We start from the raw sequence: 26,353 nt of genomic DNA, 5'->3' as shown, positions 1-26,353 counted from the left end.
CAAGGATTTGATTATTCCGTGCTTCATATACCTGGAAGTTGTAACCAAGCTGCCGATACCCTTAGTAGGTATCCTGTTTCATCTACAGGCTTTCCTCTCTTGGCATTTCGAAGGAGAGTCAAAGATTGGATCAATGCTGTTCTGAAATTATATGGCATTTAAAGGAAGGCAATATTCCGAAAGGATCCAAAGATATTTACACATTCCATGACCGTTTCTATTTCTGAAGCATTTTTCAGACAATAAGTGGAAACTGCTAGTTCCAAGGGAGTTGGTACCTAAAATTCTACATCGGCATCACTATAAGCAAGGACATTTTGGATATTTTAAGGTTCATAATAAATACAAAGTTTGTTTTTATTGGCCAGAAATGAAAGACACTATTAAGGAATATCTCCGAAACTGCTTAACATGTGCAAAGACTAAGCAGAAAGTCTGAAAAATTGATAAGGAACTCTTGCATGTACATACTACAACACCTCAAAGTATGCTTTCTATAGACCTTGTTGGGCCTTTACCGAAATCACAAGGTCACAGCTCTATTTTAACAATTGTGGACGTTATGAGGAAATTTATAATGGCTTACCCTTTGAGAAAAGCTACAACCAAGGAAATTAAAAATAAATTCCAACTGCAATATTTTTATCACTATCCACTTTCTAAAGTAATTTTGTCTGACAATGGATCTCAATTCCAATGAGTTGAATGGAAGAGTTTTGTAGAATCGAATGGAATAAATCAAGTTACAACATCAGTACAACACCTTTCGCCAATCCAATTGAGCTATACAACATGGAAATAATCAGGCTACTAATACTGTACACAAAGGATAATCACCAGCAGTGGTTTAAACACATAAGTTTAATTATTGGACTTCTAAACAATTCGGTATCTGAGGTTACAGAATTTACACCGAATGAATTGTTTCTTCATGATAGTGTCAAGAATACAGTATTTCATCAAATTAATTGGCCATCTGAGCTGGAGAGGGTGACATGGCAGAATAAATGTATAATGTCAAAAACAAGAATGAAGATAAGGACTATAAACAAAACGAAGAAAGAGGATGGAAGGAGTATCACAATAGCAGTCAACGATATTGTCCTTGTTAAAAGCCACGAGAAGAGCAGCTTCCTTAATAAGAAAATTCACAAATTTCAGTATTTATGGTTAGGTCCTTACTTAGTTAAAAAAGTTAAGAACAATTATGTGGAACTTATGTCTCTAGATGGGAAGAAATCTGTAAATAAGCAAAATTTGTCTAATGTAAAGAAGTTTAATTGTTCAACCAACAGGAAAACAGAGTTGCTTAAATTTGCTTAAATAATTCTTTAATGTAGTTATTGTAAGGTAACTACGGACACTTCTACAATGAAAAATCTTGGATATGTGAATAGTCAATAATATGGTATTATTAATTTAATGTACTGAATGCATGCAACTAAAAGAAAATGAAAAATATATCAGTCAAGTTTGATTCACAAAGTTCATAGTGAACTGAATTAATATTGTTTGATTAAAGTAATTTATGTTGTAATTTGAAAATGCAATGTTCCTAAGTTTGGAACTAAATGTGGTAAAATTTTCGATATTTACAGAACTGAAATAAATTGAAAATTTTCACCCGGAAGGGGTGCGTATTGTGACTGACCCAAAGATGTTAATTGATTTCATTTATTATTTATTGTTTAATTTTGTGTTTAATATGCATTATGATATTTATGTTGTTATCAATTACAATTTTGTTATGTTCCAAAACGTTGTTAAATTAATAAGATGTATAATTAATTATTGATGATGTTAAATTGTGATGTATAAATTTCTTACACGTTTTGAGCATAGCAACGAAAAAAAGCAAAAGACTGTAGATCAATAAGTGATAAAAAATGTATGGAAATTTCAAATAGTGACGTCCGAGTTTTATTGAAGTTATCAAAATCCTAATTGTTATTTCGTAAAGTGAATACTAGGATGCTTCGTTGAAGTTTAAGTAAAAGGCTTGCTTCACATTCCACTATCTCTGGTATGGGAACTTAAATGAAATCAGATAATCGATTTGAAAGAAAAAGTTTTGTTCTGATTTGTTTCGCAATTTACTCTATCTTCTAATTAAGCTTCCTTTACCATCTAATCTGAACTCTCGTGAATAGTTTTTTAATAAAGATGTCTCTGATTGAAGGGAATCTGTGCCGTGAGCTACACAAGGGATTTGATAGGGTCATAGTCATATAGTTACCGCACGTAATTATGGTGTAACGGATTCTAAAATCCGTGATTATCTGAACTGTGGTTTACAGCATGTTTCCTTGTTAAATGCCACATTCCTGCACCCACCTGTGCTTGAAACGGGCGGCATTTTCTTGAACACCAGGATGGCGAGAACAGATCTACGAAGCTTCTTGTCTCTGAACAATAATCTTCTATGGTATTCCGGTCACGTGATGACAATGCCTGGATCTCATTGGTTAAAGAAGCTCTTGCGGTTCTGGTACATAGTGACGATACGGTTCTTCGTGGACATGCACTATCTTACATGTTCCATAATGTTCTTCACGTACATCACTGATATAGACAGAGCTACGAGTGTCGTGGTGGTGGTCCTTTTCACCACCAACACCATCTTCAAGACGGTTTACTATGTCTACAGAAGAAGCGCCTTCGAGGAGATGTGCCAGCTGTGGAACGAGGAGTGGTACGTTCCAAAAGTTTTCGGACTGTCACTGGAGAAGAACGTGGAAAGTTCCAGAAAGCATGCGAAGGGATTGACGTTCCTGCTGGTGTTCGCCTTGGTTGGCATGACCGGGAAGTGGTGCCTGTTTCCCTTGACCATGCCAGCCGTCAAGGAGGAAGGAGACTCACCAAACGACACCGCAGTGTTCCGAAGGGCTCTACCGGCAGATGCATGGTTTCCTTACGATCCCCAGGCCACCCCTGGTTACGAGCTGACCACGACTTTCCAAGCTATCGGTGCAATGCTTACGGCTTTGCAATTGGCAGCCAACGATTCCATTTTCATCAGCTTCATGCTGTACGCGTACGGACAGATGAAGCATCTCAAGGCCTCTCTGGGATATCTTGTGGAATTTTCTACGTCGCAACAGCTGCTGGATAATACATCTGCATTTCGAGAGTGTGCTAACACTCCTGACGTCTCAGAGACTCTTGACGGCAGACACCTTCAAGATCATGGCCAGGGTAACCTTCGCTCGGTTCCTCTGGACAGAGATGCAAAAGGTGATTACATTGTGGATGAAGAAACTGAGGAAGAAGTGTTGGAAGCTCTAGATTACTGTGTGAGGATTCACCAAAAAATTCTAAGGTTAGAATTCATAAAATAATTCTAAATTGAGAATTCACCCACCAATTTTCAGGTGAGGATTCACCAAATATTTTTAAGGTGAGAATTAACCAACCGAATTTAAAGTGATGATTCACCAAACAATTTCATGGTGCAAAATAACCAACCTATTTTAAGGTAAGAATTCACCAAATAATTTTAAGGTGAGAATTTACTTAATAATTTTAAGGTGAGAATTCATAATACAATTTTTAGGTGAGAATTCACCGAACAATTTTAAGCTGAGAAATCAAATTTTAAGGCGAGAATTTACCAACCGATGTTAAGTTGAGAATTTAACGAACAATTTTAAGGTTCGAACTTACCAACCGATGTTAAAGTAAGAATTCAACAAACAATTTTAAGATATATTTTGCCTTGGAAATGAACACAGAGTCATCTATGAACCACGAATAAAGTATTTCAATAGCAATATCATATATTTCGTAGTTATCATAAATCAATTGTGATATAACTAACTCCCTGGCATTCCTAAACCGGAATGTTTATTTCCGCACCAGCTTATGTTTCCCACCTGCCGTATCCTAGACAAAATCAATCCAATATATCAGATCTTTCATAATATTGGCATTCTTTCTTTTTCTTGGTTTTACCATAGGTTTCTTACCATCAGGTTTCCCATCAAGGCTCTTGTAAACTTTTCTACCCCAGGTACCCCAGGTACTCTCCAATGGCATGGTCACACTGAAGTCTTCTTGATTTAGTTACTTAAATATCACCAGCGTATGAATGCAGATTATGAAGATAAGTATTACGTAGCCTTTTTCACTCATCTGTTGTTTAATTTGTAAGAAGACCAAGTATGTTTTTAAGACTTTATTTTCACAAACTCTTAAATCGATTGTAGCATTGTTGTGATTATGACGTTATCACTACTTCTTCTTTACAGATATTGTGAAGGTTTGAACAGCGTTTTCGGCATTGTTGTCATGGAACAGTTCCTTATCAGCACGTTGACGCTGTGTACTTTGGCCTTTCAAGCAACAACGGTAAGAAATGATAATATCTTATGCATTTTATGTACGCTTGAATTAAATGGGGATAGGGACCTTCCCCCATAACAACATGGTTTCGATAAAAGTATTTTAAAAATCGCAATAATATAAATCAGAGATTTATACATGAAATTCTACGTTTGTATCTGCAAAGTTGCAAAATCCTTAAAAGTTTTATGGTTGCTCAATTAAATGTTGATTAGCTCAGCTTTTCCTGAAATATGACGTTCAGTGGGATCCGTGAGTATTACCGTGCAAATTGTCCATCACCATGTTCGTGCACTTTATTTGACCCAATAAGAGCTTCAAGAATTAAAATAAAACTCAAAACAAGCTGTTGACAACTTTTGCACCAACATGCATAAAATCCATCGCTTAAAAACACATAGGATGTAAGAGTAAAATTAATGAAAATAGCCATGGACAATTTCCACGGTAATACTCGTGGATCCCACTGTACAGTGCATACTATATCTACAGTGTTACTTGATTATTTTGCATCTATGGCACATATTTTTCACAAAGTGCATATTTATTGGTAATATTATTCTGCCATTAGCTATGGCTTTATAACTACAACCCTTTAGTGTGAAAATTAATCATGTTTTACGTCATCGACCAGGGGCGGCTCGAGGTTGAAATCCCCCCTACTTCCCACTCCCAATAAAAACCTTTACCATATTACATATGAGACGTTGCGGATACGAAGAGCGAACTCAACAAACGTGCATTGTGAGGGAAATGCGTTTCAAGTTGTCAGACACAGTGCGATCTCCTCAAAAACGTGGTAAGTTTAGATCGGACAGTTTCCTGCGTGATTTCCAAAGTTTTTTGTTCAGTTTTCTTCGTGCCTCACAACTTGAAACACAATTCTCTCACAATGTACATTTGTTAAGTTCAAAATTTTGCACCTTGGAGGATTGGAAACAATGAAGACAAATCCTATAATAAGCCGTGTTTCTGGAGAGACTCGATTTGTACTTCTATCAGTAACACCGGGCAGTCGCCAGAGGCCAATATTTTAAATATTGTTAAAGTGGCATTTCATTAAAATTGTAAGTTGGCTCACTGCCATTACTAATATACCTAAAATATACTCAAAACTAACTTTAATTTTAATCAAGTATATGTGTACAAATCATTCATATTATTGAATTATTCAATGTAAAAGTTATTCTTTCTTGAACCGTACGTAAAGTAATTGCACCGTGGGATCTATGGATATTACCGTGCAAATACTACATGACTATTGGCATTAATTTTTCTCTTACATCCTATGTGTTTTTAAGCAATGGATTTTTATGTTTGCTGCTGCAGAAGTTGTCCACAGCCTCATTTGAGTTTTTGTTTAATTCTTGAAGCTCTTATTGGGTCAAATGAATTGCACGAACATGGTGATGGACATGGATCCCACTGTACATCAACATAAAACTCAAATTAAATGCTGTCATAGCAGTAACAATAACATTTGTTTTTACAAGCAGCATTAGAATGTAGATTATATACTACAAATGAGAAAAGTACGACGTAATTTAAAATTTTCATCATTATAAGTTACATACCTATCACTTATTATATGTCGCAAATATTGAACTTCTCTATATATTGTTGTCTCTATGATGACATTGTTGATAATATTTTAATTGTAACATGTTTCATGTTTGGGGGTTTAATTTCAGATTCAGGGATATGGAATGAAAGTTTTGAATATAATTGAGTACATCATCTGTGCTACGATTCAGCTCTTCATCATGTCACGTTACGGAAACCATCTTTTAATTGAGGTGAGAATTTATTCTATTTGTTAGGTGTTATGTATGCGTGATCCAAAATTAGTCTGCTGTGATTTTAAGAAATGTATGTTTGCTGCGTAGAAGTAACCAGGAATATTAACGCTTTTCTCACACTACCAGAGTGCAACTCATTCTTGTAACAGACTGCATGTATGCAGGATGTTGTATAAGACTGGGCTTTACAACGTATATATGTCATTAAGACTAACAAAAACTGTTGCTAATAATTTATTGTGCGTTGAAGTCTTGCTCCACATCTAAGAGCCATTAATAAACGGCCCATTCTGTAAACGGCAAAATTCTGTAAATTATCTCGTTTGTTTGCAACACTGTAGCACAGATACAGAGTTGTCACTGGTAGTTATGTTTACTGTCGGATAACATACTGGATGCTATCGTATCCTAGAGAAACGTGATCATGTAGATAGGGCTAGGTCACAGGATTTAGCTTCTTAAATCATGCATGTATCGACATCAACACAAATGTCGCAATCTTACATTATGATGTTGCATTAAAGAAGTGCTTCACTTGTTTTGACAAGGCCTATTCGTACCTTAATGAGTTAAGCAGCTTCACCATAAGCTTCCACACGCCTCAAATCGATGGTGTGGAGGCTATGTCGTTGCCTCGTAAGCAAGGGTTTCGGGTTCGAACCCGGTGGATGTTAGGATTTCAATTTAAACAAGAGGTCGAGTTACGATAAGTCTTATCTGTACATAAGGTGGAACTAAAACAAATTTCTTGTTTCTCAACAAAACAAATTGAATGTCATGCCAACACGGAACATGTATACCATGGCTGCATACACAGAGGATGGAAATGTCTATTTCGGGGAGATCTTGCCACCGAAACAAGACCTTAAGGAGCAAGAAGTTATTTAGAAAAGTCGCTCGCCTTGTAAGCGCTGTAAAACGTTGTCTGTATGTCAAGACGACATATTTTTCGAATCATATTTTGTGTTTTCTTATTTTTAAAAAAACTTTAAGGCCTGATTTCATAATTTCAGTGTAGGATTCGGAAATGGACATTGTAGCCACATTTTAGTCACATTTTTCGGACTGCATACCATACAAGAATAACACCACCCTGCATGTTTGAAAACAAATCGAATGATTTCAAATCAATAGGTGATTCTGGAAGTATTTTGAGTGCTGATCACGGAAATGACGTCCATTTTCCCTCATCACGTCAGAATTTTTCACAATTTCACAATCAAAATTCTAATACGTATTTACATATTCGTAATGCTATTTGGATTAAATTTAAACACAGGAAACTTTGGTTGTTTACAAACCATTAGGTGATTCTGGAAGTATTTTGAATGCCGATGACAGATATGACATAAATTTCTTCCCATCACGTCAGGATTTTCCCATAGATCAGAATTTTATCCACGTCATTAAGTTCAATCAACCAAATACATTATAACATTCAGTTTTGGATATTTTGTGTCAAAGTTTACAATTTTCATGGCAATGTGTCCTGTGGGGATACAGGGTGGATTAAATGCATACTATTCTATAGTAGAGGAAATATACGGTTTTACCCGGAAATAATTGCAAAACAAATGTTACTTGTGCCTGATTGTGCCGAATGGTATAGTGAATAATATATTAAAAATCCGCCATACAAATGTTTGTGAAAATCCGCCATCTTGGAAAATGGCAGTTAAAATTCAACTTAAAAATAAAAAAATAATATCTCGAACACGATGCATTGTACACAAAAAGTGAAGATAACCACAATTAAAGAACAGAAAGTTTGCTTAATTTTGGTCTTTGTTTCATAGAGCTACCATTAATCTTATTTGCATTAGAAAGATTCAAATATTTTCCTTAATTTTTAGAATTAGCGTAAAACTTGGTTTCTGACACACAAATCAGCAAATACGTAAGAAACTATGTAATTTACGTCCTAAAGTCACTGAACCAAACTCATAGGCTATGATTTCCTCTAGAGATTGTTTTTTGTTTCTTGCCTTTAGAGTCGTGTGTTTCGCTAAATTTGTGTGTTCCATTTCCTATGATATTGGTTCATTGATTGATTGATTTTTTTAATTTTATTTCACTTTTGTGCCACTTTTGGCTAATTTGCGAAAATGGAAATGAGTGATGATATGATGAAATCGATGAATTGACACTTGCAAACATCCATGTCCAGACCGGGATTCGAATCAGAGACCCCTGACGTCGTAGCGCGATTATGATATTGGTGAGAACGTAATATAAGTATACGTCGTTCGGAAAGTAAGTTCCATCATGCAATAAAATGAAAAATATAAATAGTAATATCATGACCTTTATAGGAGTGAGAATATATACATGGTACAACATTCACACATAATCTTCATAAGAATTCAAGCACGCATCACAGCGAGATACCAAGTTTATTATACCCCTATCATAGAACGTTTCCGCCTGAATGGAGAACCATTGGGAAACTGCACGTTTCAGTTCTTCGTATCATATTGTTTTCCAGCAAGGAATGCCTTAAGGTGAAGGAACAAATTAAAATCAGACGGGGCAAGATCAGGACTGTAACGGGGGTGTGGTAGTTTTTTCCCCAATGGGAGGTCGTCAGGAGTTCCTGAGTTGTATTTGCCACATGGGGACGAGCATTGTCGTGGAGGAGAATGACACCTCGGCCCAACGGTTACACAATTTGCGAAATTTCAAATTCACTGTTACAATTTCATACAGCACAGTTCTGGAGATTTTTGGAAATTCTAATGACAGCTCAAAGTGAATCGTGTGTTCTCCCTAATCTGCTCTTCCACTAAACGAACCAAATTGAGATTCACAACAGACAGTCGACCACTTCGTTCTTCATCATGAACACTAACCAGTCCACCACGAAACTGTCTCGCCCATCTTCTTACCATTGAAGCACTCATTATTCCTTCTCCATACACCTCACAAATCTGACGGTGGATCTCCGCAGCTGGAACATTATGTGCATCCAGAAAACGGATCACGGACTGCACCTCACACGTGGCGGGAGTTTGGATTGTCCGAAACATAACAACAACGCAATACTCTCCTGATCAACTTGCCTCAGACTGACGTCTGCACTTCATCAAGGTTGTGGCTACACAAGGCGCATGCACATTCACACTTCCCCGCTTGCAGCACCACGGTATTTATCAGTGGAACTTACTTTACGAACGACGTATTTATATTGTTATATGCAGTGCTTCGTTCACGTGGTGTTTGTTGCTTACATGTTGTTTTTGTTGTTTAAAAATGTATGCACGCAGTGGTGTTTTAACCAGGGACTGCAGTTGAAACCTACTTTCAGTTTCAGTTTCAGTTCGGCTCGGAATGAAACATTGCGGTTCACTTTCAGTTCTCGAACTGAAAGTGGAATGAAACCGGAGTATATATGTCCGAACCAGAACTGGAATGATCTGATGTTTTACGTCCAGTTCGGCACGGAATGAAACCATTCGGTTCATTTTCAGTTCTCGAACTAAAATTGGAACGAAACCGGAGTATATCTACCCGAACTGTAATTGGATGGTCTGAACTTTCACTTCCAGTTTGGTCCGGAATGAAAGTTTTCAGTTCAGTTTCAGTTCTCGAACTTAAACCGTTTCCAGACCCAAATGTTAAGGATCTGGGCGCGTTTTGCTATGTTTGAGATCGAGAAAAATACTGAGCAACTTTTACATTTTCTTCATTTAAGAACTGTATCTCACACTGTACTGACAATTGTACTTTTTTGTAATTATCTGTGAAATGAAAACGAAACGTTTATATGAATCCGCCGCGTCACTTTTACCTCAGTTGATTCAGTTCAAAATGGCATCAAACAATGGGATGAAAATTAACTGTGAAAAAAGTTACGTATCTTCATTACGGTAACCAAATTGTAGTTAATCGAACATACATTTATGAAATTAGCGTATGTCATTAGCGTATGTCATCACAGTACAGCAACCAAATTGTAGTTAATAAAACAGATACAATTCTATGTGAGCTGTGGCTAGCTTCATAAGTGTCCATTTTCGCGCAAAACTACATCAATAAGATTAATACACATTAGATTTTCCTATGGCAGCAAATTTTCCAATTCATGGAAAATGGCATTTACTCTTTTGTATGTGATTACATAATTTTGTTTAGTTTTCTGAATTCCTGAAAATAGAAAATTAAAATAAAATAGTGTATGAACTGTTAATTTATGAAAAACGCAATAAGCATCTATCCTCGATGGATATTTTCACACCTACAAATAACCATGTATTAAAGAAAAAGCACTTAAAAATATGCTTCACAAACTTTGGTTGATTGTAAATGATACATGTCATAATTTTGTAGTACGAGTTCCTCCTCCTCGTATGTAACATAGTATTTGCACTTTAACATCTATTATTTAAATTTTGAATAAAAAAGGAAATTAGGTCATACATAAATCTTACAATGTTAATCTTTTAAATGTCTTTCCAAACGAGAATTATGAAAAACGACAGCAAACATGTGAGCATGAAAGACAATGACTATTCACCTTCCTCAACGACGAACTCGTAAACACTACTGGAGCTAATAGAGGAACTGAAAGAATTTTCATCTTGGTTTAAGGCTGGCAAGTGCTGATCAGAACGCTTTTGGAATAAAGCATTCGTCCGCAAGACCATGAGATCATCAAGTGTTGGAGAGGAAAGGTTGTACCTCAAATCTGACATTACAAACTTCACACTTGAGAACAACCGCTCCACGCTTACCTGGGTGGCTGTTGCAGCCAAAACCACCGGTGTCGGGAAAAATGCGCCCGGGAAAAGTGCGCTCTCGCAATAAAAGTTGGAAAAATGCGCCCTCCCGAGAATAACCACATTGAAAAGTGGGGGAAATGCGCATTGCACTTGCCTTTCCCAGTTACCCATTGAAAGAAAATGTATTGTGGTTTAAGCCGACAGTGTGTCGATCAAACTTCTTTCGTGACCGCAGAACCAATGACCACCACTCTTGGACAATGCCGATATGAGAATTGTTTCTTGAATTGCGCTGCAGCTTTGGTGAAAAACACGATTCCAATGTGGATTTGATTAATATCTTGTATGAACAGGGTTATTTATAGTACCTGGATTTAAACAGTTTGATGGCATGGCAGTCGGGTAGGAGGCCACGTGATTGGTTGGGAACGGGAATGCAATGCGATGTAAGGCACTGTTGGAAAATACACACTTCCTGTTCCCTTCCTACAGGTGGTGACGCAATACGAACTGGACCGGACGGACGTAGTGACTAGTGAGTCACCTACTGACTATTTAAATCAACAATGTTATTTTTTTATGTTGTAACAATATTACATTTATTTTGTTATAATTGAAATCTGGGCTATAAAATATGAAAAATGACACCAAACACGACCAAGATATACGAATTACAAACATATTGCCACTCAGAAGTAATAACTACGTATCCATATTATTATGTAGCGTATTGGAAGCAATGAGTTCGTGTTTGGTGTCATTTTTCACACATATGTCATACAATTTTTAGGTATATAAAATATTGAGAATTCAGGGGGTACACAGAAATATTCAATTATGTCAAGGGGGACTCTCAGGCAAAAAAAAAAGAGAAACACTGCCTTAATGGCATTTCGGATCTTATCTATTTCCAAATATTCGGACCTGGCAGCCCCCAAAATACCAAATTGTTCACTACGAAGTTTTATTCCGAAACAAGACTTAAACTGAAAGTACACGGAGAGTTATGGTGCACCAGAATGTAGCGAAACATTTCAGTTCATGTTCGGGTGTGCACTGGAAAGGTTCACAACGAGGTTTCATTTCGGAACTGAACTGAAGCTGAAAGTACACGGAGGGTTATGGTGCACCAGAATGTAGCGAAACATTTCAGTTCAGGTTCGGGTGCAAACCAAAAGTGTTCACAATGAAGTTTCAATCCGGAACTGAACTGAAACTGAAAGTACACGGAGGGTTATGGTGCACCAGAATGTAGCGAAACATTTCAGTTCAGGTTCGGGTGCAAACCAAAAGTGTTCACAATGAAGTTTCATTCCGGAACTGAACTGAAACTGAAAGTACACGGAGGGTTATGGTGCACCAGAATGTAGCGAAACATTTCAGTTCAGGTTCGGGTGCGAACCAAAAGTATTCACAATGAAGTTTCAATCCGGAACTGAACTGAAACTGAAAGTACACGGAGGGTTTTGGTGCACCAGAATGTAGCGAAACATTTCAGTTCAGGTTCGGGCGCGAACCGAAAGTGTTCACAATGAAGTTTCATTCCGGAACTGAACTGAAACTGAAAGTGCACGGAGGGTTTTGGTGCACCAGAATGTAGCGAAACATTTCAGTTCAGGTTCGGGCGCGAACCGAAAGTGTTCACAATGAAGTTTCATTCGGGAACTGAACTGAAACTGAAAGTGCACGGAGGGTTTTGGTGCACCAGAATGTAGCGAAACATTTCAGTTCAGGTTCGGGTGCAAACCAAAAGTGTTCACAATGAAGTTTCATTCCGGAACTGAACTGAAACTGAAAGTACACGGAGGGTTATGGTGCACCAGAATGTAGCGAAACATTTCAGTTCAGGTTCGGGTGCGAACCAAAAGTATTCACAATGAAGTTTCAATCCGGAACTGAACTGAAACTGAAAGTACACGGAGGGTTATGGTGTACCAGAATGTAGCGAAACATTTCAGTTCAGGTTCGGGTGCGAACCAAAAGTATTCACAATGAAGTTTCAATCCGGAACTGAACTGAAACTGAAAGTACACGGAGGGTTTTGGTGCACCAGAATGTAGCGAAACATTTCAGTTCAGGTTCGGGCGCGAACCGAAAGTGTTCACAATGAAGTTTCATTCGGGAACTGAACTGAAACTGAAAGTGCACGGAGGGTTTTGGTGCACCAGAATGTAGCGAAACATTTCAGTTCAGGTTCGGGTGCAAACCAAAAGTGTTCACAATGAAGTTTCATTCCGGAACTGAACTGAAACTGAAAGTACACGGAGGGTTATGGTGCACCAGAATGTAGCGAAACATTTCAGTTCAGGTTCGGGTGCGAACCAAAAGTATTCACAATGAAGTTTCAATCCGGAACTGAACTGAAACTGAAAGTACACGGAGGGTTTTGGTGCACCAGAATGTAGCGAAACATTTCAGTTCAGGTTCGGGCGCGAACCGAAAGTGTTCACAATGAAGTTTCATTCCGGAACTGAACTGAAACTGAAAGTACACGGAGGGTTATGGTGCACCAGAATGTAGCGAAACATTTCAGTTCAGGTTCGGGCGCGAACCGAAAGTGTTCACAATGAAGTTTCATTCGGGAACTGAACTGAAACTGAAAGTGCACGGAGGGTTTTGGTGCACCAGAATGTAGCGAAACATTTCAGTTCAGGTTCGGGTGCAAACCAAAAGTGTTCACAATGAAGTTTCATTCCGGAACTGAACTGAAACTGAAAGTACACGGAGGGTTATGGTGCACCAGAATGTAGCGAAACATTTCAGTTCAGGTTCGGGTGCGAACCAAAAGTATTCACAATGAAGTTTCAATCCGGAACTGAACTGAAACTGAAAGTACACGGAGGGTTATGGTGTACCAGAATGTAGCGAAACATTTCAGTTCAGGTTCGGGTGCGAACCAAAAGTATTCACAATGAAGTTTCAATCCGGAACTGAACTGAAACTGAAAGTACACGGAGGGTTTTGGTGCACCAGAATGTAGCGAAACATTTCAGTTCAGGTTCGGGCGCGAACCGAAAGTGTTCACAATGAAGTTTCAATCCGGAACTGAACTGAAACTGAAAGTACACGGAGGGTTATGGTGTACCAGAATGTAGCGAAACATTTCAGTTCAGGTTCGTGTGCGAACCGAAAGTGTTCACAATGAAGTTTCATTCGGGAACTGAACTGAAACTGAAAGTGCACGGAGGGTTATGGTGCACCAGAATGTAGCGAAACATTTCAGTTCAGGTTCGGGCGCGAACCGAAAGTGTTCACAATGAAGTTTCATTCCGGAACTGAACTGAAACTGAAAGTACACGGAGGGTTATGGTGCACCAGAATGTAGCGAAACATTTCAGTTCAGGTTCGGGCGCGAACCGAAAGTGTTCACAATGAAGTTTCATTCGGGAACTGAACTGAAACTGAAAGTGCACGGAGGGTTTTGGTGCACCAGAATGTAGCGAAACATTTCAGTTCAGGTTCGGGTGCAAACCAAAAGTGTTCACAATGAAGTTTCATTCCGGAACTGAACTGAAACTGAAAGTACACGGAGGGTTATGGTGCACCAGAATGTAGCGAAACATTTCAGTTCAGGTTCGGGTGCGAACCAAAAGTATTCACAATGAAGTTTCAATCCGGAACTGAACTGAAACTGAAAGTACACGGAGGGTTATGGTGTACCAGAATGTAGCGAAACATTTCAGTTCAGGTTCGGGTGCGAACCAAAAGTATTCACAATGAAGTTTCAATCCGGAACTGAACTGAAACTGAAAGTACACGGAGGGTTTTGGTGCACCAGAATGTAGCGAAACATTTCAGTTCAGGTTCGGGCGCGAACCGAAAGTGTTCACAATGAAGTTTCAATCCGGAACTGAACTGAAACTGAAAGTACACGGAGGGTTTTGGTGCACCAGAATGTAGCGAAACATTTCAGTTCAGGTTCGGGCGCGAACCGAAAGTGTTCACAATGAAGTTTCATTCCGGAACTGAACTGAAACTGAAAGTACACGGAGGGTTTTGGTGCACCAGAATGTAGCGAAACATTTCAGTTCAGGTTCGTGTGCGAACCGAAAGTGTTCACAATGAAGTTTCATTCCGGAACTGAACTGAAACTGAAAGTACACGGAGGGTTTTGGTGCACCAGAATGTAGCGAAACATTTCAGTTCAGGTTCGGGCGCGAACCGAAAGTGTTCACAATGAAGTTTCATTCCGGAACTGAACTGAAACTGAAAGTACACGGAGGGTTTTGGTGCACCAGAATGTAGCGAAACATTTCAGTTCAGGTTCGTGTGCGAACCGAAAGTGTTCACAATGAAGTTTCATTCCGGAACTGAACTGAAACTGAAAGTACACGGAGGGTTTTGGTGCACCAGAATGTAGCGAAACATTTCAGTTCAGGTTCGGGCGCGAACCGAAAGTGTTCACAATGAAGTTTCAATCCGGAACTGAACTGAAACTGAAAGTACACGGAGGGTTTTGGTGCACCAGAATGTAGCGAAACATTTCAGTTCAGGTTCGTGTGCGAACCGAAAGTGTTCACAATGAAGTTTCATTCCGGAACTGAACTGAAACTGAAAGTACACGGAGGGTTTTGGTGCACCAGAATGTAGCGAAACATTTCAGTTCAGGTTCGTGTGCGAACCGAAAGTGTTCACAATGAAGTTTCATTCCGGAACTGAACTGAAACTGAAAGTACACGGAGGGTTTTGGTGCACCAGAATGTAGCGAAACATTTCAGTTCAGGTTCGTGTGCGAACCGAAAGTGTTCACAATGAAGTTTCATTCCGGAACTGAACTGAAACTGAAAGTACACGGAGGGTTTTGGTGCACCAGAATGTAGCGAAACATTTCAGTTCAGGTTCGTGTGCGAACCGAAAGTGTTCACAATGAAGTTTCATTCCGGAACTGAACTGAAACTGAAAGTACACGGAGGGTTTTGGTGCACCAGAATGTAGCGAAACATTTCAGTTCAGGTTCGGGCGCGAACCGAAAGTGTTCACAATGAAGTTTCAATCCGGAACTGAACTGAAACTGAAAGTACACGGAGGGTTTTGGTGCACCAGAATGTAGCGAAACATTTCAGTTCAGGTTCGAGTGCGAACTATAAGTCGAACTGGAGCATGTTTCAGTTCGAGTTCAAATTCGGTTCGCAGTCCCTGGTTTAACTGTGCAGGGGGAGGGGCAAGGATGGTTTACTGTTATTTCTACTGACTGCATTTAGAGAGAAGCGTATTGAAAATGGAATTCGGGCATTATTTTTGGGTCAAATCCACTGGTAGACAAGGTTTAGCATTAAGAGGCCATAGCGCGGGGACAAAAAGTGTGTATAGGGGGAGGGGGACTGCTCCCCATGCCCCCCATCCCCAATCGCCGCCATTGTCAATACATTGAATTAATATGATATGGTAAAATACCGTTTTAAACCGGTCAATTTGCCTTAGAGACCATTGCAGAATTTTTCGCAGTTACCTGGTGCTAACATGTTAAATTGCATAATTTCATCTACATACAGACTTTCTCTTGCAGCATAGGTGTTGCCCCTGGTGCAGCAAAAGGAGAACATTTGGCTAACTGATTGAAGATTTAAACCCCACGTCGCAATACGCTCGGCTTTAATGAAATTCCGAAGAATATCGAGCATCCTAATGTATTGCAGCCACAGAGCAGCAGTGCCCTGTTATATTTCAGATTTGAACCAAATGTTAATAAGTATTTTTTAGCACCTCAGAGCTTGAACTTGCATTAGAGTCTATTTCTGAATTGAACATGCCAACGATTTATTGAACATATCTCAGAAATATTCTCATTTGCAATGCACTATGCTTCTTCAAGTAGCGTGAAGAGTACTGCATGAACTATGAAATGACCTCTTGTGCCTCTGGTTATGGCTTTTTCTGATTGATTTGTTTCGTTTTAGTTTATATTACGTCTCTTTTCTGTCACGTTTGGCTAATTGCGAAGACGAGGATTGATGATGATAATATGGTGATATGGATGAAGGGACAATATGTTGCCTCTTAAGTAAGGAGTCCCGGATTCGGTAGCTGGTGGAGGCACATGGCACAGTGGTTCGGATCCCACTTTAAACTGTAGGTTCAGTCTAGATTAGCCTTTCTGTGTATAAAGTGGACATAAAACAGCAATTCAAAAACAACCAACCGTAGGTTTGACAGTATTACCTCCGTAAATTATCTCAAGGATATGTTGAAGACCTGAATCTGCCAATACATAAACACATCTCAGGAAACTCATCTTGACATGAAAACCACCAAGCCTTAGTATGGTGTACCTCAGAGGACTATCCGAATTCTCATTGGCTACGATACAGAGTGCTTTCAGAAATATTGGTTGATAAAATGTGATAATGTTTGTATGATTTACCTCTTTCATTGCCCACAAATACAGTGCAGTGTGGATTGAATGCATATCTGCAAGTAAAGAAATCGCTACTTTTCCTGGATGATCACCTTCTCGTTTATTTGCCGAAGGACCAGCCTTTGACAATACAATACAATTAACAATATTATTATTATTATTATTATTATTATTATTACTATTGCTACTAGTGGTATAAGTAGTAGTATCAAAGATGTTTTTATCCTCATAAATTATGCAAAAAGAGGGTATAAGTCGGTGCTAAAGCATTTGTTTGGAACAAACGATTTGAAATATTTTTTCAACACCGTCAATTTCACATTAGCTAATAATGGAAATCAAGCACACAAACTGTATTTTTGAATGGCAGAAAATGTATGATAAATGCATTCCGAAGGTAATTCTTTTTGTACATATAAAATACATAACTTTCATGTACAAGATATGTTTTACACTTATGCAACATGGAGCGACATAAAATAAGAAAACACATATGCAACATGATAACACTAAATTGTGTAGATATTCAAAGTTTATTATAACTTATATGTGCAACACATATTATTTAAACACATTGCGTTACAAAAAACAAATACATTACGAGCGAAGCGATCAATAAAATTTTTAGATCCAATTTTTGCAATTGAAAATAATATTGATAAAATAGGGCGCAAATAATATTACGGCGCGCCAAGGCATTCTTTCTTTCACATATTTTTTTCATCTAGATCATTCGGTGCCTATGGCAGACTTCCGCTGCCCCCTAGCTACAGCTCTGAACTTGACGAGACCCTTGGCCGTCACTGTTTATCCCCTTGCCCCCATAGAATTGACTTCCGTCGAAGGTTGGGGGGCAATGCCCCTCCTGTCTCTCCCCTGTAGTTACGCCACTGCAATGTACGAGAGCAATCACCAATGGTTTCATCCTTAACGTTTCTCCTACAAAGCATCAACTTCCTACCATGTCTGATTGATGCAAGATTCCCTTGTACCTTCTAAAGATACATTGACAACATTCACTTTGTGGAAAATATCAGAAAGGTGTGCCAACTTCTATTCCAAGGCACTCTCGATGGCGTTTTTGGCATTGGCATGGTTTTGTTCTACACTTTAAGAGTGCAGTTCTTGTCCTACTTCTAAAACATGGGAGATGACATTGCTGTGGGACGACCAACGTGGGTTGGAATAATACAGAAGAAGGTATTGAAATTTTCTATTAAAAACATTTTAAACGTTAAGAAAAAAGAAATATTCTTTTCAGTTCTCACGGCTCCCCTGCGAAACTTGGACGCCTCCCCATGGAGGGGCGCTGCACAGTTTCAATACTACTGGCTTAGGTAATCTAAAAATATAGCATCCTTCACAAGGGCACCAGCAAGATTTTTTTTTCAGGCGGGGCAGTCACAGAAATTGTTGTTGTTATTATTGATATTATTACTGATATTATTATTGTTCTTATTTGTTGTTGTTATTATTATTATTACATTACTATTACAACTACTACTACTACTACTTGTGATTTTGTATATTACATACATTTGTAATTTGTATATTCTGTATATCTTTGCATAACGGTATACTTAACATTAGTTAATGTAGGACAAAAATATGTTTTTTATAGTTAGATAATCAGTGTAAAATAGACTGTAATGCATAATTTGGAAAAGAGAGACGCGGTAGTATATAAATACGGAGAAACTAGTACTCACTTTTATCCGCGAAGCTGTTTTTTTCTTTTTCTTTCGATTAATTTCAGTGGCCACTGCCACCATCCTCGTTGGAACTTTCTGTACTGAAAGTACAGCTTCGCGGATAAAAGTGAGTACTGGTTCCCCCTTATTTATAGTCTGTAAGCTTAAACTCTACTTCAAATTAAAATAATAACAATAATAATGATAATAGTTGCTGTAACGTACGGCCTGTAAATAAGAAACAAAACAATTTTGTTATAAAGTATCTCTACAATTTCACCATTCGAATTATATTAACTCTTTCCAGGAATTTCAGAGGGGTCTTTCACCGTAGAATCTGCTAAACTGCTATAAGTGAAAACAGTTTTCGGGAGAGAGCAATCAAAGCTAGTTTTGTTTTTCCGGCGACATCTAACGAACTGGTTGCTAACTTATGACAAGGAAGAAGGTTCTTATGTCCTTTTTCCTGCGCCTGCGTGATTCACTCCACAATTTACCTTAACTCGTTCCCGACGACGTCCACTGCAGCAAAGCTTCCAGGAGTGGTAACGACGGCAGCAGCGAAATAAACCCTCCCTTGATTAGAGGCCAGCATAGTCTGCCTTTTACCTACCCACTGCCCGCTTGCACGCGATAACAGGTTTACCTGCTCGCCTGCTCACGGCAACGAGTCGACTTGCGTCTTTACCCGGGTTCTTGGTCTTCAAGGCGCTCTGCGCTTACAAGGTACCTGGGCATTCAACAAGACCCGGGCGCCTGCAAAACCTGCTGGAAGGAAACAGCCCTCCGGCAGCGTGTCGCTCCAGGTGTTTCATCACCACGTGGACGGCTGCAGCCAGTGTTGCCTACTTACGTAGCTACTAAATCCTACGAAGTCCTAGGAGGACCTTCTTCTCCAAGAAGAATTTATATACTTAGCGATTTCAGTTCAGCGTAAGCAGTTTTTATCTTATTGCCAGGAAATGCACGCAATATTACAGTTTCATTTATCTAAATGAATGATCGAGCAAACAAAAATCTCCTCACTGAAAACTAATTGTTTTTCATTGCATGGTGCCTTAACCAGGCACGCAGTGGCGCAACCAGAGGGGGCAGGGTGCATTGCTCACAACCTTGGACGGAAATTGTCTAGCGGAGGGGTCAGGGTGGGGGTCAAACATTAAAGTACAAGTCTCATCAAGTTCAATGCCGTAGCAAAGGAGTAGCGGGAGTCGGCCCTGAGCGCCGAACGATCTAAGTGAGAAAAGTTTTAAAACAGAGAATGCTATGGTGGCCCGTGATATTATTTGCTATTAATGTTGGTTTGTTACGAGTTGGATGAATTAATTATGTAATACGTCGCTCCATGTGAAAAGAAAATATTGTAGATGGAAATTTTACATGCCATATGTATGTACATTCGGAATGCATTTATCATGCACTTTCTTTCTTTCAAAAATAGTTCGTGTGCTTGTTTTCCATTATTAGCTAATGTGAAATTGACGTGTTGAAAAAAAATATTTCTAATCCTCTGTTTCAACACAAATGCGTGAGAACCGACTTCTACCCCCTTTTTGCGTGATTTATGAGGATAATAATGCCTTTCATGCTACTTTATTGCTATTATTGTGATTGTTGTTGTTGTTACGTTTATCCAAGTACTTGCCCCCCCCCAAACGAGGGTAACGGCAATGCCCCTGGCTGGCTACGGCCCTGGTGTTCGCAGTAGAACAGTGTGTTGTTTGACTCGCGACCTCAGCGTCGAACGTGACATGTTTCAGTCCTGCCCTATATCACTATATATACGTATATTGGTTATTTACGACATATACTTATGGATCCTGTGCCACGGAAAACCTATTTCAATGTGTGTGTGTGTGTGGGGGGGGGGGTAGCAACATTCGTAAATCTCATTTCATTGGTGATGTGGCTTACGAAGCTTTGAGTTCCCTTTTTTAAGTAGTGAAAATCTATTGCAGTTGGCAACACTGCAGAACGGTGTGGGCGCGGTGCAGTTTCTACTCGAAGCAACTACGTCATGCAGAGGGAGGGGTCTGCAGTTGATGGAAATAACGAACTGAGACCTACTAGGTATCGTAAGACTGCGGGTACCCGGCGGGTCTACAATGCCTGCCAGGAACGATCTGGGCAGGTGGACATACAAGCTGCTCAAGCGAGGATGTTGCGCAGGTTGCATGGCATTTCAGGAGCGATGTCTCGCGAACGGGTCTGCTCCAGGTCTTGTGCAGGCCTCTGCCCTTGATGGAAAGTTATGCTAAGCGAACGTGGAAAAAGATTGTGTATGATTTTATGTTGTCAAGTTGAATTACAATTGTAATTGGGACCGAATTAATGAAATCTGTTCCCATGCCCACTTCTGCCGCAGTAATTTCTGTTACGTACGTACTAAATGAACCAAGAGATCTGAACAATACCTGAAGATATGTGGCTCGAAATGATTGCCAATCTTGAAGGAAAATCACACACTTCTTACACGTAATAGAAATATCTAGACAAGCACCTTCATTTTATAAAAACTAAATATGCTGACCAAGGCAGAAATTTATTTTATTATCAAACATAAACTAAACATAACGTTTCAACCTTCTAGCAAGGTCTTCTTCAGACTCTGTACCAAGTACAAAAGTAACCAGGTACACAACAGGACGATATATACACACACATAAATACTCCCCTCCAGACTATTAGAAAGTAGTTCTGGAACAATAGTTAAGAGAGAGAGAATTGCGAGAAACAGGACATGACATAGAGTGGGATAAGGCTAAGCAGATAGGAAAAGAGAAGAGAATGCTAGTGAGAAAATGGAAGGAGGTCAAGGAAATAGAGAAGAAAGGTGAAGAAGACACAATGAACTGAAATGGGGACTGAAGATAAACAAAGAATGGTAGAAGGTGTTAGAAAGAGTGGAAAGGACAAGAGAGAAAGAGGAGAGAAGAAGGAAGAAGAATGAAGGAAATAGAGCGTGAGATAAAGAGTCCAGCAACATCTCTTAGTTGACAAGGGAAAGTCACTTGTTGATTGTTCCAGAACTACTTTCTAATAGTCTGGAGGGGAGTATTGTTGTGTATATATATATATATATATTGTCCTGTTGTGTACCTGGTTACTTTTGTACTTGGTACAGAGTCTGAAGAAGACCTTGCTAGAAGGTTGAAACGTTACGTTTAGTTTATGTTTTATAATAAAATAAATTTCTGCCTTGGTCAGCATATTTAGTTTTTATATCATGGAAACAAGGCTTAATGGTATTATACTTTCATTTTCTATTGTACTAGACGTAGTAATCGAAACTATCCCTGAGATGTGTGGTCAGATCGTTATATATCTTTATGCTAGTCGTGACAACGAAAATAAACAGATGAAAGATAGGAAACTGAAGAAGCGCAAATACACACACATTCCATGTCAGGGGCGGATTAATACAAAATTTTCGCCCAATTACTACCACGCTGCGGCCTGCCGATATTTTTACCTGGTACTCCTACTTTCCACCTTGCTCCAATGTAAATAACGGTCATGTTATATATTTACGGTTTTAATGACGAAAACTAATAGCCTTATTTTCGAAATACTTTAAGTGTTACTGTTAAAGAATTAGTTTAAGGTAGGTATGAGTTTATTTTATACCTATCAAAATAACAGTTATAAATCCTATAGCGCTACAGCCCAATATTGGGACCTGGCTTACGTACCGACTGCTGGCCTCCCTCCCACGAGGGCCACCAGGGAGATCTGCAGGCAGATTAGGGGGACGGGTGGTCAGCCCGACCAACCCCCAGCCGTTGTAGGACGTCGCGACCGGATTACGCTCACTCACTCGGAGCTCCCCAAGTTCTAAATAACAGTTATGCCTTAACTTAAATTGCTACATGATTTTGCAATATACGTATGTTATGAAACAGTACATTCAATTAATTGCTGGCTAGAATAAACCCAGCTGTTTTTTAAGAAAAATAGCCACGCTCCGGTGGAAGCATATAGTGGTTCGAATCTCACTTTAAACTGTTGGTCCAGTCCTGATTAGCTCTATTTTTCTTTTTGCATAAAGTGGACTGAAAGGTGAACTAAAGCCACGGTTATGTAATTAGAAATTACGTTTTCGAGCTAATCAAGGGAGCGCCCCGGTTTTGGCATTCCAGTCAGTCGGCAGGCCCTTAAGCCGCCCCTGTTCCATGGAACATATTCGATATTAGGATTCTTGGCCTCTTAGCTCGGCAGGCTTATCGTTATAAGCTCCGAAGTCACGGAATATTCCCAGGGTATTGATTTTTACTGAAACCTCTACTGCACGTAATCACTATTCAGCCTCATGGTTGTGATTAATAATCACAAAGGGATACATTTCAAACCTTTCCAGACAACAAAATTGCAACCCAAACTGAACTTTGTACCAGAACACATATTTTCTCCGCGAGTTACACTAATCATTAAACCACTATTGTTTCTATTTGCTTGTAATGAAGGAGTACCGGGTTTGATAACCAGCGGAAGCACATAGTGTCTCGGATTCACTTTATACTTTATATCCAGTTCTGATCAGCCTGTCCGTGCATAAAGTGGACTATAAATCTCAAAACATGTATTTACTATTTTTGGGAATATTAATGCAGCTAATAATTTCTCTTGCAGAGTGCTTCTATCACAAATGAAGCTTATTCGAGAGACTGGCACCAGTGCCCAATGAAAGTGAAAGGTTGCCTGAAGCTTATCTTCCTTCGAAGCAGAAGGCGGTTGCAGATAAGCGGCGGTGGCGGCATCTATACGCTATCCTTGGAATCATTCGCTTCGGTAAGGTATCATCTAGTTCAACAATCGCTCAATAGATGGCAGCGTTATTTGTGGTTTTTGCCATATATCGTGCGATGAATTTATTGTTTATTATTTACATAAATCAATAGCAAAAAACAAGAAAGAGAACTAGGAATACAGTTCATGAAAAGTGATGATTACCAGTGGCGGCTGGCCAAGTGCAACAAGTGCAGATGTTTTCACCTAATTTTCAAATTAATATTGACATTTTTCATTTGCTTGTTAAATTAAACTATTTCCCAGCAGAACGCACACGATAATACTCAAATAACACGCCGCTCGGCGCTACGCACGTATTGAGTTCGTCCCAACCCAAGAGCAAACACCGCTAGGTTGCGGAAAACTTAGCCGGTTGTCATGGCAACGGTGACGTCACCTAGCGTTGGCCTTGAACGGGTGTCGCCTTCTGGATGAAGCAGTTCTCTCGTCGGAGAAAACATCGCATCCAGTGCTTGTGGCAAAATCTTCGCGTTCTCGCGAGATCTTGTTCCGCGTGTGTGTTTCGCGTTTCCTATCGTGTGTTGTGTTCATGTGTTGAGCTGTGGTTTCTACAATGAACCCAGTAAATGACTTAGTGTGTAATTTGTTGCAGACACCATTTTCCAGATGGACGGATGAAGACAAAAAAGACGTTTTAAATTGGGGGGGGGGGCACTGGCACTTACTATTTGTTTTCATTGCCTATAAATATACTTCTTCACCTGTTATTTTAGGCACGAGCCGCTACTGATGATTACAGGAGCAACAAGCATAACTTTGTAACAAACAAGCACCTAATTTACAGAAACAGTTCAACGATCAGCCATATTGCTTTTTCTTACATGTTGAATCAAACGAAAGCTGTTTACAACAGGTTTCCAATTGTAGTACATGAAAGATATGACTGAGATCACTACAATATTCTCGAAGCAAAGAATAATGAATTTTCCTCTCGATAGTGAAACAAATTTGGTTAAAACGTTGTTCGCATAAGCAGTACATTTATGTACTACTGGGATGTTATATTCCTATATAAATAATGGAATTTGTCGTGTTATTTCTCTGTTAAATCCCGCCGTGACATAAATCAGAGTTTCCTTCACTGGTTTTCCTGCAAGTCAGGCTGAAAATGTGTTTATGAAATTGCACCTGTGTTTATCTCCTTACTGAAACTGAAATGTTAAACCCAATCCAGAGTGTCAAACCCGCCGCTTGCACGAATACGTACAGTAATACTTGTAAACCAAATTTGCATAACAAACATAACATTTTTTTACGTATTTCAAATGACATTACGCAGGATTACTAGTATCAATTTAATTTCTTCACAAAGTTCAATACATTTATTTATTAATCATATATATGTATTACATGAAATCATTAAAAACATTACATTAATATACGGTGTTATGAAAGTCTTGCAAACATTCTTTAAGTACGTCAGAGTGAAGAAATGGGAAGCGGTCATTACAATACTTCAAATATTCTGGTTGAACACTAACGCCAATCTCCTTATGCTATTGAGAGTACACTTCTGTTCGTCGTAAACAGGAATGTCAGTGACAATATCCAAACTTCGGTCTAGACATTCATCCATTCCTTGTGGGAAAAGTTGCCAAACATGAGCTGGCAACTCAACACAAACTCTCTTCTGGCAATGTATAAGTTTCTTCTTAATTTCACATCCAAGAAGCAGCTGTGCGAAAAGATAGGGGGGGGGGTGACCCCGAAGAATGCCCAGTCTCCACCCACATACATTCTACAGGTGTATTGTGCAGACATTCTGCAGGATCAAGTATCCAGTACCAAGGATGTTCGGCAGTCCCGGACAGCCCCGGATTACAAATATATATTACAATAAGTATAAGCATTCTGATATGATATAAGTGTGTAATAATGCATATAAGGAAAATAAAATATATAAACGTTATGTAAAGAGGAAGGTACCATTAGATTATATTAAATGTGTGTGGTTATAGTTGAGAGGAAGAGGTATAATAGAATGACATCAACAAGAAGGAACTATGCTGGAAACTCCAGGAAGGGTAGGTCCTGGAATGCTTCCGGATAGGTATGTGAAGGTGGGTTAAGGTGTAGGTGGAAGAACGTAATTATTGTTGAGAGAGTGTTAAAGTTAATGGCTATGTGTGTATGTAATGTTGCACAATAAAAATGTAAAAATTTAAGTTAATGTGGAGTGTTGTGGGTACTGTGCACAAAGAAAATAAATATAAGTTTTTCATGGTTTTACTTTTCTTTCAGATTGTAACAGCATCATTCTCATACTACATGATACTGATGCAGCTCCGGGAGTAATGCGTCACATGATGGTTATGACGTCAAGGTCCACTTCTTGAAAAAAATCTTTGCAAGTGATTATGTTTCTGCAGAGTTCTACGAAAAATACGAAATGAATTTTTTCTGTTTGTGTTCTTTGGACTCTGAAATACATCTAGTAGATATATTTGTTTTTTGTATGGCAGCTGAACAAAGCATTTTTGGCAAAATACAGTGTGTGAGTGAACGAAACATATTTTGTTATTTGTAATAGGACTATTACTCAGTGAATTTACATTCCGATGGATTTGTGTTCTGATGTCGGCTGCAACAATTGAACTATACAGCGTGTCCCGCTTATACGTATAATAAAAGAAAAAATCA

General features: G+C 39.0%; 1 protein-coding gene across 1 annotated transcript; it reads left to right on the top strand.

Annotated features, from left to right (window-relative positions):
* The first annotated feature begins 2,372 nt into the window (after positions 1 to 2,372).
* LOC146002199 (odorant receptor coreceptor-like) lies at positions 2,373 to 26,080 on the top strand. Its single transcript, XM_083139916.1, has 5 exons — positions 2,373 to 3,319; positions 4,248 to 4,347; positions 6,033 to 6,137; positions 23,534 to 23,692; positions 25,955 to 26,080. Exons 1-5 carry the CDS (start codon positions 2,373 to 2,375, stop codon positions 26,006 to 26,008), a joined length of 1,365 nt encoding a protein of 454 aa, XP_082996042.1. The 3' UTR covers positions 26,009 to 26,080.
* Positions 26,081 to 26,353: the final 273 nt, after the last annotated feature.

This window comes from Lepisma saccharinum, chromosome 18 (assembly GCF_977018435.1).
Source record: "Lepisma saccharinum chromosome 18, izLepSacc3.1, whole genome shotgun sequence".
NCBI lineage: Eukaryota > Metazoa > Arthropoda > Insecta > Zygentoma > Lepismatidae > Lepisma > Lepisma saccharinum.
Note: the sequence above shows the minus strand (reverse complement) of the source record. Positions and strands in the feature narration are given on the sequence as shown.

Coding starts and splice junctions, on each gene's coding strand:
- LOC146002199 (XM_083139916.1), top strand. CDS start 2,373: ATGGCGAGAACAGATCTACGAAGCTTCTTGTCTCTGAACAATAATCTT. Junction 3,320..4,247: donor ATTCACCAAAAAATTCTAAG/GTTAGAATTCAT, acceptor TCTTCTTTACAG/ATATTGTGAAGGTTTGAACA. Junction 6,138..23,533: donor GAAACCATCTTTTAATTGAG/GTGAGAATTTAT, acceptor TTTCTCTTGCAG/AGTGCTTCTATCACAAATGA.